General features: G+C 41.8%; 1 protein-coding gene across 2 annotated transcripts; it reads right to left on the reverse strand.

Annotated features, from left to right (window-relative positions):
• Positions 1–944: 944 nt before the first annotated feature.
• LOC123108115 (uncharacterized) lies at positions 945–9,016 on the reverse strand. 2 transcript variants are annotated; one of them, XM_044529972.1, is made up of 10 exons: positions 7,943–9,016; positions 7,726–7,851; positions 6,584–6,663; positions 5,196–5,320; positions 4,908–5,165; positions 4,063–4,247; positions 3,866–3,951; positions 3,552–3,685; positions 2,315–2,614; positions 945–1,656 (listed from the first exon to the last, which is right to left on the reverse strand). In XM_044529972.1, exons 1-10 carry the CDS (start codon positions 8,660–8,662, stop codon positions 1,472–1,474), a joined length of 2,199 nt encoding a protein of 732 aa, XP_044385907.1. In that variant the 5' UTR covers positions 8,663–9,016; the 3' UTR covers positions 945–1,471. The 2 variants fall into 2 exon arrangements, with proteins under 2 accessions (XP_044385907.1, XP_044385903.1); XM_044529968.1 differs by having other exon boundaries at positions 4,908–5,320; positions 7,943–9,015.
• Between the last annotated feature and the right edge of the window lie 2,973 nt (positions 9,017–11,989).

Here is an 11,989-nt window from a genome sequence, read left to right on the forward strand (position 1 = left end):
TCTGTACCCAAAAGCTTGTTATTTTTAGCTAGATCAATCTATGTCTTTGTTGTGGCGTACAAGAGTAAGGGTGCACATAATAAAGTAATGGCTGATAAGCTGCTCTTGTATTCTATCCTCCATAATAAGATAAATATGTGATTGCTTAATAAGATAAATAGTCTTCAAATGTGTTCCATTCGGTGTTGTGTAAGCTGGAAATGTGTTTCATTCTGTGTTGTACATGCACTTACAGATATAATTTCTGTTATTGTGATGCAAGCTATTGTTGGCTTTGTTTTTCTGCGATCATTTCGTTAACTATGTGCTCTGCAATGTGCTAAGGATATGAGCTGCATGATACTTCTCTCATTTGCTCTTATGAATCTCCCGTCATAAAGTACTGTGCTCTACATTGCTACTTTCTTGTTTCCTCTTGGACTGAAATGTTCACCTTGGCAGGTCAAAATGTGAGCGACGTGAATGAAACTATGGACTCAGAAGGCACGTTGACAGATTCAGTTGATCGGATGAACAAGATGAATGCTGAGGTGCATGTATTGGAGGAAGAGTATCGGAAGGACCTGCTTGAACTTGAAAAGGTTCTTCTCTCCATTCTTTCACCCAATATTGTGTTATTTTACTTTCAATAAAAATGTGTTATTTATTAACTAGTCAACTATTCAATGGATGCGATACACTTGTTTGGTTTTCTCTTGATTGTATTGCTCACAAGAAAATTGGTGATAAAAATACTTGTGTGAGGGACACAGCATGTCTGAATAACAGATAGAACCATCCGTGTATCACTCAACTAGTTTTACATGATGTGAACTAATGTGCTAGACACATGTGTGTATTATCTGCATTGTCCTTTTCAAAAGTCAAAGAAAATAATGCCGATGCTATTCATCACGGTGCAAAATATAGTAGTTTATGCTGATAAAGATTTGTTGTGCTAAATGTTTCCAAAGACATTTGTATGATAAAACAGTAGGACCATCATAATTCCAACCGGTCGGGGGTAACATGCAGGTACTGAGGCACTGCAGCATTGTTGGAGAGAGAACTAGTTCCAAGTTATAGCGCTTCTCATAATTTTAACAAGAATATAGTAGTACTCCCTCTGCAAAGAAATATAATAGTTGCTCTTGTGGAGGCTGTGATGAAAGAGACGACGAAGTTGCAGGAGCTCGGAGGATATCCTTTTCAGCTGTCCAGAAATCACTTCGTTTGCGCAACTACTATATTTATATATACATATGTTCCTGCTGCTTCTTCCTCCGTGTGTGTTCGCCGAAGCTTTTCCTTGACTCGACGCAAGCGCATGGCCGAACTGGAGAATGTGCACAATTCACTCACTGAGGAGCTGCAGAAGCGCTACATGTGCCCTGGCTGCGGAACTAACAACATGGCGGTGGAGGAGACAAACTAGCCAGAAAACTTTGTAAACTACCCTATCAAAAAGAAAAGATTAAACTAAACAGAGCCATCACGTTAGTTTCTCCAAACTTTGTAATAACTTGACAGAATTTTCCGTGTTCCTGGAGAGGAATCTGGATTCATCCTTTGCCTCTTGCTTGGAAAGATAGCTCTTAGCTGCTTTGACATATGGGAATCTGGGCCCAAGCATGTGACAAGCACAAGATGCCTTGGAAGCGAGGAGCTTGCAATCACCTGCAACAAAACGGAAAACCTTATCTGTGACAGCAGTGAAACTTAAACCATGCCGAGTGGGGAACATATGTATCTGCTGCACTGAGCGTAAAAATGGGAGTTGCAGAAAAGAAACAGAAAATCGTGAGTGTCTAGTAGAATTTAGTGAGCACACTATTCTGGTGTAGCTGACATCTCTTCATTTTTTATATTGCACAATGCAGATTTTATTACAGTTAATATCTGTAGCCACCTCTTTATCGGTATGTGCAAAATTTACTACACTTAGCTCCATAGCATTGCCATGTTCCCTACAGGAGAACCTCGTGATGCGACGATATTTCAAGGTATAGGCATTGCATCATACAGCTGGCAATTACTAGCAGCTACCTAAAAATTATTTTAACAAGTGATAGCCTTATCCAGCTGTAATAAGGTATGCTGGTTCTATAAACCCATAAAATCTAATACTATTAAATTGAGCCAACCAGGGTCCACGTTATAAAGATATCTGCCGCCTTTTTTAAAACATGGGCTGCCAAGAAAACCACGAGTTTAAATGCCACTATCTCAAAGTATAGATTAGTGATTGCCCTATTACCAAAGTTAATCAAATGAAGGGGAGCACCACGTGATTGTATTTCAGCAATAACTGAGTTCGAGGAACAAGCAAAGTTACCTTTCGCGGTTTCTGACATATAGATGTTTTGGCTGAAATGACGGTTCATCCACCATTTGCATCGGAGCTTCCATGATTCCCTTGTACGTTGCTCAAAGAAGACTGAAGAAAGACTACTAAAAGCATCAATCGATGCATCTCCTTCAACATTACATGAAATACGATCCTCGTAGTCAGTAGTACGATCAGAAAAAAGCCGAAGGAAGCATGATACAAGCTCCTCCCAGATCAAAGGCTTCCCGTTCACAGAGTCTAGATGCAAAGCAATTCTCTCAAGTAGTCGGGCGGTATTATAATATCCTGGGGGAACCAACGACAGGTTAAGAAAATGTAACCATTGCCACTAGCAATATAATCAAACCGTTAACATTTTTTAAGTTCGCATAGATAAGCAATGTAATAAACTTTAGAAACTGGGAAACTACGAGTAGCATTGAAGTTAATTTTCTCTTCTGATATCACTACTAATATTCTGTTTTGATGATCACAAAAATGGCTTCATATAAAGATCAACATGCTTACATTCTACGATGTCCTGTAAAATACTTCATGCACGATCTTCTATACTAGCAGCAAAGACAGCATGGAACTTATAGAGTTAGTAACAAACTAATGACATTTCCACTTTACTAATAAAATGACCAGTATCAGTAATAACTGTATGGGTTTCTTGAGACTAGAATACTTGACATGCAACAAGCAAGAATAATTCGGTTTCTTCGGGGTTGTAGTTTCGAATTACTTTTCCAGTGATGAAATCAAGAGCATAGTTACACAATAGCAATATTTCCACTCTCTACCAAATTTAGTGCCACAACAGAAGGTGAGTAGTTATAGTGCCAACCAGCCACCACTAACTTCTAAAACCCTTGCTTTAGACCTTCCAATTGGTGAAACCAATCCAAGTAAACACCTTAGCCTAAACCACTATAATTCTCATACAACAGGTTTCCGTGATGTCGAAGGTAGGTATTGTCAAGTAATAGCAACACATCAATTTAACACAATAACACTTCTTTCCTCAATAGTCCATTTGTTTATTTTATTCCTTTGACAAATGGCCTAACTGCAGGGGAAATATGGACTTTAGAAATAGTTTATTACTTTATTCCAGTTTTGCTGATACCATTTTTTTTCTTCTAGAATGCATGTAGCAGTACCATGTAATGAGTAGACTACTAAACTAGAATCGATCAAATAGTAGAGCACCATGGGAGAAAAAGTCTTCAGCCAAAACCTTTTCTGTGCATTTCAGTTAGCCTCTCAACCGAGTAGCTACATGTAGGATCTCTCTGCAAAGCTTCCTCATAGCAAGAAGATATAGTTGATACTTGATTTTGGTCAAAATACTCTAGCAGCCTGCCTCGCAATCTGCATTACAAAAACTAAACTTCAGCCACTTAGCTCATGACAGCTTATCTCAGTACGGACAAGGAACAAAAAACAGAAACTACCATATTCAAAAGATGTTTTAGAAACATAAAATGAGAGATGAGATTTAAGATAACAAATTGCTTTAAATGATAACCAACGACATGATGGCTTAACAACCTGAAAGGAAGCGCTGTAGTAGAACTGCGGCAGGTCTTCTCAAGTTCACAAAGTGCATCTTTCAGTTTATCACCAAGCAGCAGGATCTACACCATAGTAAAGGTAGCTAAAATGGGTCAACAGATGAAAACAAAATCCATACAAGAAATTGTATGGTTATATGCAAAACATGGGGTACTGGTTTGATTGACAAGTACCTGTATTAATGGCAATAAGGCTGCCATTACTGGTGGTGACGAATGAAGAGCCACTTTTAGACATCTTTCTGCATCTGCGTAGAAGGTATTAGGTGTTGACTTGTACTTCCAGTACGAATCAAAGCAATCACTTGAAGTCCCAGCAGCATGCTTTAGACGTAGCGGCAACAAGGTTTGTTCCAATCCTTCAAGTACCATAATAAACATCTAACATGTTAATACATAAGTATGCGGAGCTATAAAACAAGCTTGATAAAGATAACAAAAGTAATGAATAAACGGATGCTCAGATTAACGAGGCTAGTTGATCTGATGAGGGGCAGCCGCGAAGCTACAATTTACATGCAATACATTGCTACCAAGGATGAAGGATTGATCCAACTCTAGAAAAAAAAAGGATAAATCAACACAATGTTTCCAGCACCTTCATCAAAAGCTGCTTCAGACTTGCCACATGCAAAAAGAAGTACCAAACTTTAGAGTTGTCAAGCATTGTTTATATACCCTATGGACTCTTCATGATTTTACTCCTCGCTTGCTGAGCACTCTTTGAAAATTCATGTCATAATCTCATATTTTAGATCCAGATGTATCAAATAAAAGTAAATGAAGGCTAAAACTGGTTGCAGTATTGCATGCTGAAGTGGATGGTAGAAGAACAAAATGTATTAGAAGGTATATCACATCAAACCAATGGTTCTTTATGATTGCTCTAGATGTTCTAGTAATGTAATCACTCAGTGTCATTTTTCTACAGATACCCCAGAACTCTAAACTGCATAGTACTTAGTGGAAGGAAAAAAAAAAGATGAACATCTTGGAGAAGTAGATGGAATGTCACTAACCACAGGTAAGGGCATCAGAGGTAACTAAAAATACGCTTCGAAAATCTGCAGAAACCACTCCTTTCACTTGTGAATCTACTGAATCATTTTCCTTAACAGGATAAACAAAATGAGATTTCTTGGTAATCTTGCATTTTTTGTCTATATTCCCATTATTGATAGAACTTTCTGAAGAGCAAGCAGGAAAACTAGCATCATCAACATCAATGCTGCAATTGTCATCTGAACTATCCTGGAGACCATTTTCTCCACAGGCATTTGATGACACAGAAATTTTGCATGATTCATTGTACACATCAAATCTCTCAAGTTGCATGTCTTTGGGCAAACCAGAGTACCATTTATCATATGATATCAAGCCATGTATCAGATTTAGAGTTGGTTCCATCTTTAGTCCGTCCTTCGCGATGAGGCTGAAAAAAGGAATAGAAGTTCTCAATTCTTTTATCTCAGTGCTGAGAAGACATGTCTGTGGAATAAAAAATTAAAACAAGAAACTAAATTATCCAAAAGCTTCAACACTTGAAAAGTATTTCAGTTACCAGAATTAAGACGTTACACATATCTTAACACAATGTCTGCATTTAACAGATGCATACTTTTGTAGTATCTGTAGATTCCTTTCTTCGTCATAACAAAATTCCTAGATTGCCGCATATGAATACCACACAAATGTCTCATGAGCCGCTCAGTTGGTGGGAGGTGAGAGTGTACACCACCACCCATGTACTTGAATTGGGTGCCTATTTCGGTTAATGAAAGAATAAATAAATTCCACACCCGACCAGATATTTGTGATACAGTGACAGTTTGAACCACATTTAGTTTTTGGTGACACTTTGAAGCAGATTTTGCACAAATTGTTCCATCCTGAGAAACACTTTAGCATTTGAGTTAGTTCTGATGTGATGGCCACACTCATCAGGGTGATGTAACACAGTCACCTATTGCTTGACACATCGCAGAACTGTGGCGTACATTTTGCAACATGCACCAATGTGGCAGAGGCTAACCGAAGGTCCAACAGCACTCTCCGCTAGCTATCACTGCTCTATGATAACCCAAGCTCTGCTACGTGCCTACGTTGGGCAGTGAAGCTAGCCTCTGCCATGACGGACATCGGACCTCTAGCTAGCTTCTGCCATATTGCCGGCTAGCCTATGCCACGTCAGAGAGTATCTGTGAAATGCATGTCCCAATTGGCCTGCAATGTGTCAAGTTGTGAATGCCACACCACCCTGGCAAATGGGGCAATCATGTCAGACCCACTTCAAAAGCTGAAATGGTAAATGTGGTTCAAAGTGGAATGTTTTGTGCAAAATCTGATTCATAAGTGAAGAAACAAGAAGGTGGTTCAACCTCTATGTAACAATTACCTGGACCAAAATGGATTGTGCTCTTAAGTCTTAATGAGAAGTTACCTAGTATCTCGCAGGTAATAAAGTCTCTATTACCTGATAACATGTCGAAAAATAATTTCTTTGGATTTAACATGATAGACTGATACTTGGTTTCATTAAAGAAGTAATGAATTAGGCATGTAAATTGTAACAACCAACAAGGTGGCATGGCTATAAGCCTATCACAGATCAGCGAATTCCCCAGAAACGACATATAAAAAAGTGTATATAAGACACGATAAATGTAAACACTAACAGACTGTGCTGGTAACTCACACTCTTGTTGCATTGTGTGCATCATCGATCTTGCCTTGTGAAATATAAAATAGAGCCAATTCGAGTTTAACCATGTGTTTCTGCCAAACAAATTAACAAGGTTAAGAAAATACAAAGGAGCATGATGTTTGTACATCTATTAACGTATCATAAAAAACGATTAGATCAGGGGTAATATAGAAAACAGACCACAATTAGAACTGAAGATTACGATGTGCAACACGGTCTTTTTATTAACCTATAATCCCCTGACCTTAGTAACAACCAGTGAGTCTATGAACATACTAAGGTAAGATTCAATGTTTCTGATCCACTGAATCCAATTTAGCCATGATATGCAGGGGTTTAAATTACAACCAACCTAACTATACAATGCTAGCAAAGCCACAATGGAATAAAAAAACATGTGCACAAAACTGCATATGTGATGTTGAAATCAACAAAAGGAGGGACGTTTGGAATATCAGAATGACAAAATAAAAGAATAGACGTAGTATACTTTTGAAGAACCTAAACAGGAGTACTAAAATACACTTCGATTCCTTTGCCCTGTGTCAGCTTTTACCTCACCCTAAGTTTATGTTGTTCTACTGAAGGACCACCCATGGTTTTATAAAATACCGGCGGCGTTGAGCAACTGGAAACAGTCCAGGTAGCAACAAAATATAGGTGCATCAGAAGGCAGAGCTCACAGTTGCGCGGGCTGCAGGGCAATGCGCACACACCAGAAGGGCTTAATCTCGACTATAGCAACGGAACCACTCCTATACACACTTGTTTGCAGAAGATTCCTGACCAGACTTCACAGCAAATGCCCTTTCCCCATAAAATTCATCCAAAAACCAACGAAAGGTACAATGAGGAACTTTGATGTGCATGCTTATACCCAAACGAATGAACAGTGCTAATTCCTATTGGATTTGGAATTCGATGTTATTCCCAGAAACACTTTTAATCCAATTAGGCTCTGAATAGTATCGATTGGTAACAATACAGATTATAACAAACCCCTGGCTCCATTTTCAGGGTTTGTTCAGGTATGGTTGTATTGACAAATTCAATCATGGTATATATAAGAATAAGATAATTAACTAATTTAAGATTGTATTAGTCTTAAAGTTGACAACAAATTAGGAACCTACTTTTGCACAAGTAGGCAACCACATTAGCCGTTGTATCCAAACATCAAAAACCTTCTGTGTCCTGTGGTAGTAGGTTCTCCTGCCACCGCTGTCCTGAGCAAGGCGTCTATGAATATCCATCGCATCCTTGATCGAGCAACAAGCCTTCATTAGAAAACGCTAACTCTACCAAAAGAACAAGCTACTATAAAAATTACACCCAGCATGTTCTGCTTACCACTAAAATGCTGCGGGCCTCCTCGAAGGAGTCGGGGCGCTGGATGCCAGGTAGGAGCACGGAGAAGACCCCAGCGGCATCTCGCCATTGGTGCGTGCAAACTAGATTGTGGAGGAGACGGCCGAGGCGTCCACGATTGGCCCACATGGTCGGGCCTTGATCTGTAATGGGCCTCTGGGGGTAGGGTCGTCGTCTCCGGACCACCTTCCCTCCCGCATCCTTTCCAGTGTCTGCATCAAGCTCGCCCTTGACGGTGCCAGTTGGCGTTGCGCTAGGCTGCTCCACCGAGGAATCGGCCCTTGAAATGCCCGGCAGGGTAGCTTGGGGCGTGAAAAGGGGATGGATTGGGGTTGCCGGCAGGGAGTGACGGCCGCGCTTCTTGTGCGGTGGTGCGCCCAATGTTTCCCCTCCTGCATCCTTGCCAGTCCCGTCGTCAGCGTCAGGCTCGCTCTTTATGGAGGCGGGCGCTGTCGTCGGCGTTAGGTCCTCCAGCTCCCCGCACCGCTTGACATGGAAGGAATCGGCTTTCGAAATCCCGGACAGAATAGTTTGGGGCGTGAGCAGCGGCTGGGTTGGGGTTACCGGAAGGTGGTCCCGGCGGCGCTTCTTGCGGGGCGGTGGGCGCGTAGTGCGAGCGGCGGCGGTGGTGGTGTCGACGTCGGGCTCTTCCTTGACGGGGGTGAAAGCCGGTGGAGATGGCGACAGCGGCAGCCGCGCCATAGCATGAGGCGGAGGCTCACCGCGACGGCCGCAAGGTGAGCTGTGCGGGGAGGAGAGACGCGAGCGCGGCCGGGAGGAGCGGAGACGCCCTGTTGGGAAGCCACACGGCTTGGTGCACTCTGTGGCTCCAGCGCCGCACTCCGCGCGCTAGCTTCTCGCGAGGAGCTTGGCCCCGTTGGGCACACCAGGTGCAGATGGAGGCAGCCGGGAACGACGGGGAGACGGCGGGTCGATTGCCGAGATGAGAGAAAGGAGGCGGCGCGGCTGCGAGACAACCTGACGGGGGCGGGACGGCGGCGGTGGCGCTAGGGTTAAGACGAGGGTAACAATAGGGGCGGGCCGACCGCACGCGTCGGGAAGAAAGAAAGAAACAAATCGAAGTGAGGGCCTGTTTTGGAAGACGATCTGCTGGCCTGTTTGGCCAGAGTATGGGCCAGCCCAGCCGGTGGTGACAGCCGCGGGGGGTGGGGGGGGGGGATTTCCTATTGAGATAAGTACACTCATGGTCACCGTAGTTAAAACAAAAGCACGATATGGTCATCGAACTTTAGAATACGCTCGTTACGGTTATCATATATGCAAAGCCGTGATTGTACGGTCACTGACTTGTCGTATTACATCGTATGGCATTTTGTTGACCGGTCAAACAATCGCAAATATTGCAATGGGCCTGTTTGTTAGTGGGCCAAGAAATTATTATTATTAAATTACAAAAACAAAAACAGTGCGCGACAACGAGGGGAATCGAAACTAAGCACTCTCGCGTAATGCGCAAAAGATGAACCTCTGGACTAGCTGAACCGACTTGTCCATTTTGTAGGTGCTCTATTTTATAAAGTAAAATCCATGCAATTCACACAAGCAATTCTCAGAAGTAAAACATGCACATGTTCCGGACGGAGGTATATTTAAAAAATTATTTTCGTCTTATCAAATTATGTAACTGTGCCAAAACAGTGAAATCTTTTTTCATGCAACTCTTAACAAGTGTTTGCATGTATTTTTTTTAGAAAAGCTCATGCTTTTTTTAAACTGTTTGCATATTTTGTATAAAACTTAGTGTAATTTTATATTTAAAATTCATCAAATATTAATTAAGAGTACAAGAATTTTTCTGGAAATAGACGGACATTCCTATAAGGGTAATACTACTTTACATTACATGAGTATTTTTAAAAATGCGTGCATAATTTCAAAAATCATACGAACATTTTAAAATCAAAGAAACACCATAGACTACATAAATATTTTTAAAACACCATAGCCTGCTGCATGTACGCGCACCGCACCGGCCACTACCAGATGACCCGGCCATCTCTCCTGCCTCTTCGCACAAACGAAAGCAGTCCTTCTCTGGCCATGCATGCGAGTCTCCGATGCGTTTCTACAGCCACTGACATCCTGGACCTATACGCTGGACGCGAACACGAGCTCGGACTCATGCGCGATGACAACCTCGTGGTTTATTTTCTGACACCTAGCTCTTGAATTGAGAGATTATAAAGGCCAGAATGACTAATTCACATCTAAGTGTTTTTCAAGGATGTCATATCTAAGTAGTTCATCACATAATAAGGATCTTCAAGATTTGTACAAAATATTTTTTTAATTGTTTTTTTTGCTGATGTTGTGTGATGTCATGCTTAGATGTGACATAGTTATGTCGCATCTAGATGAGTCCTAGCCACACTCTATAAAGGCTAGGCCGAGGCTAGAAAACCTTACAAGTTCTTTCCTTCCCTCGGAAAGGCTAGCCGCCGCCTCCTCCTTCCTCCACAAAAAGCTTAGAGTTTCTGCCTCCCGCCGTCGCCGCCGCAGGTCCGCCTCCTCTCCGGTGGCCCTAGGGCCATGGGGGCGCGGTGGATCTCGGTAAGGGCCGGCGGGAGGGCTCCGTTTTTAGTTGTTTCTTTCAGTTTTGCTAGGGTTTGTGTTCTGCTCAGGAAGACGAGACGGCGGCGGCTCCCTGAAGATGGAATAAAGGTCTCCCCGCCTAGTCCCCCTTCTGGCGGCGCGTCTAGCACCGTTGGTGGGCGTGTGGAGGTGTGTCTCCGGTGGATCTATCTTTGGTGGATTTGCTCGGATCTCGTCGTTGTTCGTCTACGTTCGCGTGTCTTCGGATTGGATCTTTCTGATCTACGTTATTCTTCATCTGCGGCGGTTGCTGTTCTGGTGCGCTGGTCCTACGGGGCCTTAGCACAACAACTTTCCGACTGTCTACTACAACAAGTTGTGCCCGACTCCGGCGATGGAGGAGCGATGACGGCGGTGCGCCTTCGGCTCGCTTCAGGGCTGGTAGTCGTCGCTAGGTGGTATATGGATCTAGATGTAATTTTTATTATTCCTAGTATTCGTTGTACTGTCATGATTGAAGATGAATAGATCGGAAATTTTCTCACAAAAAAAAAGGCTAGGCCGAGGCTTTGGTTTGAGCGCGGGAACTAATAGCAGAGTAGGAGGCGGATTCGGATTATAGCGGAGGCGGATGCATTTCTAATACAAAGTTACACTAAGTTTTATAAAAGAATATATGCAAACACTTTTTAAAAAATGCATGAACTTTTTTAAGCAAGATCCTTCAAGTAAGTTTTCATCGGTGCAAGCAATAAAAAATGCTCTCTAAATATGTATGACTTATTAGTGCAGAGAAAATAAGCTTTGTACGAACTTGTTGTGGAAGTAATAAAAGCGACGAACTGCATAATAAACGTCCACATACAAGGGGCAATATAAAGTGACATTCTTTTGCATTAAGATTTTATGCATCAACCTTAAACGTGCATGACAACCTCTGCTTCCCTCTGCGAAGGGCCTATCTTTTACTTTATGTTTTTTACTTTATGCTTGAGTCAAGGTGATCCTCACCTTTCCTTTTTATTTTTATCCTTTGGCAAGCTCCTCGTGTTTGAAAGATCATGATATATATATATATCCAATTGGATGTAAGTTAGCATGGGCTATTATTGTTGACATCACCTAAAGGTGAATACGTTGGGAGGCAACACAATAAGCCCCTATCTTTCTCAGTGTCCGGCTGAAACTCTATAACCACAAGTACTGTGTGAGTGTTAGCAATTGTAAGAGACTACGAGATAGTTGAGTATGTGAGCTTGCTGAAAAGCTCTATTATTGACTCTTTCTGATCTTACGATAAATTGCAATTGCTTCAATGACTGAGATTATAGTTTGTTAGTTCCCAATGAAGTTTTTGAACCATACTTGACATTGTGAATTGCTTGTTACTTGAGCATAGGAAATCATATGACAAAATCTATATATGTTGCTGTTATTAGAATGATCATGATGCCGTCATGTTTGTATTTTATTTTT

The sequence above is a fragment of the Triticum aestivum genome, chromosome 1B (assembly GCF_018294505.1).
Source record: "Triticum aestivum cultivar Chinese Spring chromosome 1B, IWGSC CS RefSeq v2.1, whole genome shotgun sequence".
Lineage (NCBI taxonomy): Eukaryota > Viridiplantae > Streptophyta > Magnoliopsida > Poales > Poaceae > Triticum > Triticum aestivum.

Excerpts from the sequence above, each read along its gene's own strand:
- LOC123108115 (XM_044529968.1), bottom strand. The coding sequence starts at position 8,662 with ATGGCGCGGCTGCCGCTGTCGCCATCTCCACCGGCTTTCACCCCCGTC. Across the intron at positions 4,248-4,907 it reads CTCTGATGCCCTTACCTGTG|GATTGGAACAAACCTTGTTG; the intron begins GTTAGTGACATT and ends TGGTACTTGAAG. Across the intron at positions 3,686-3,865 it reads ACTACAGCGCTTCCTTTCAG|ATTGCGAGGCAGGCTGCTAG; the intron begins GTTGTTAAGCCA and ends TTTGTAATGCAG.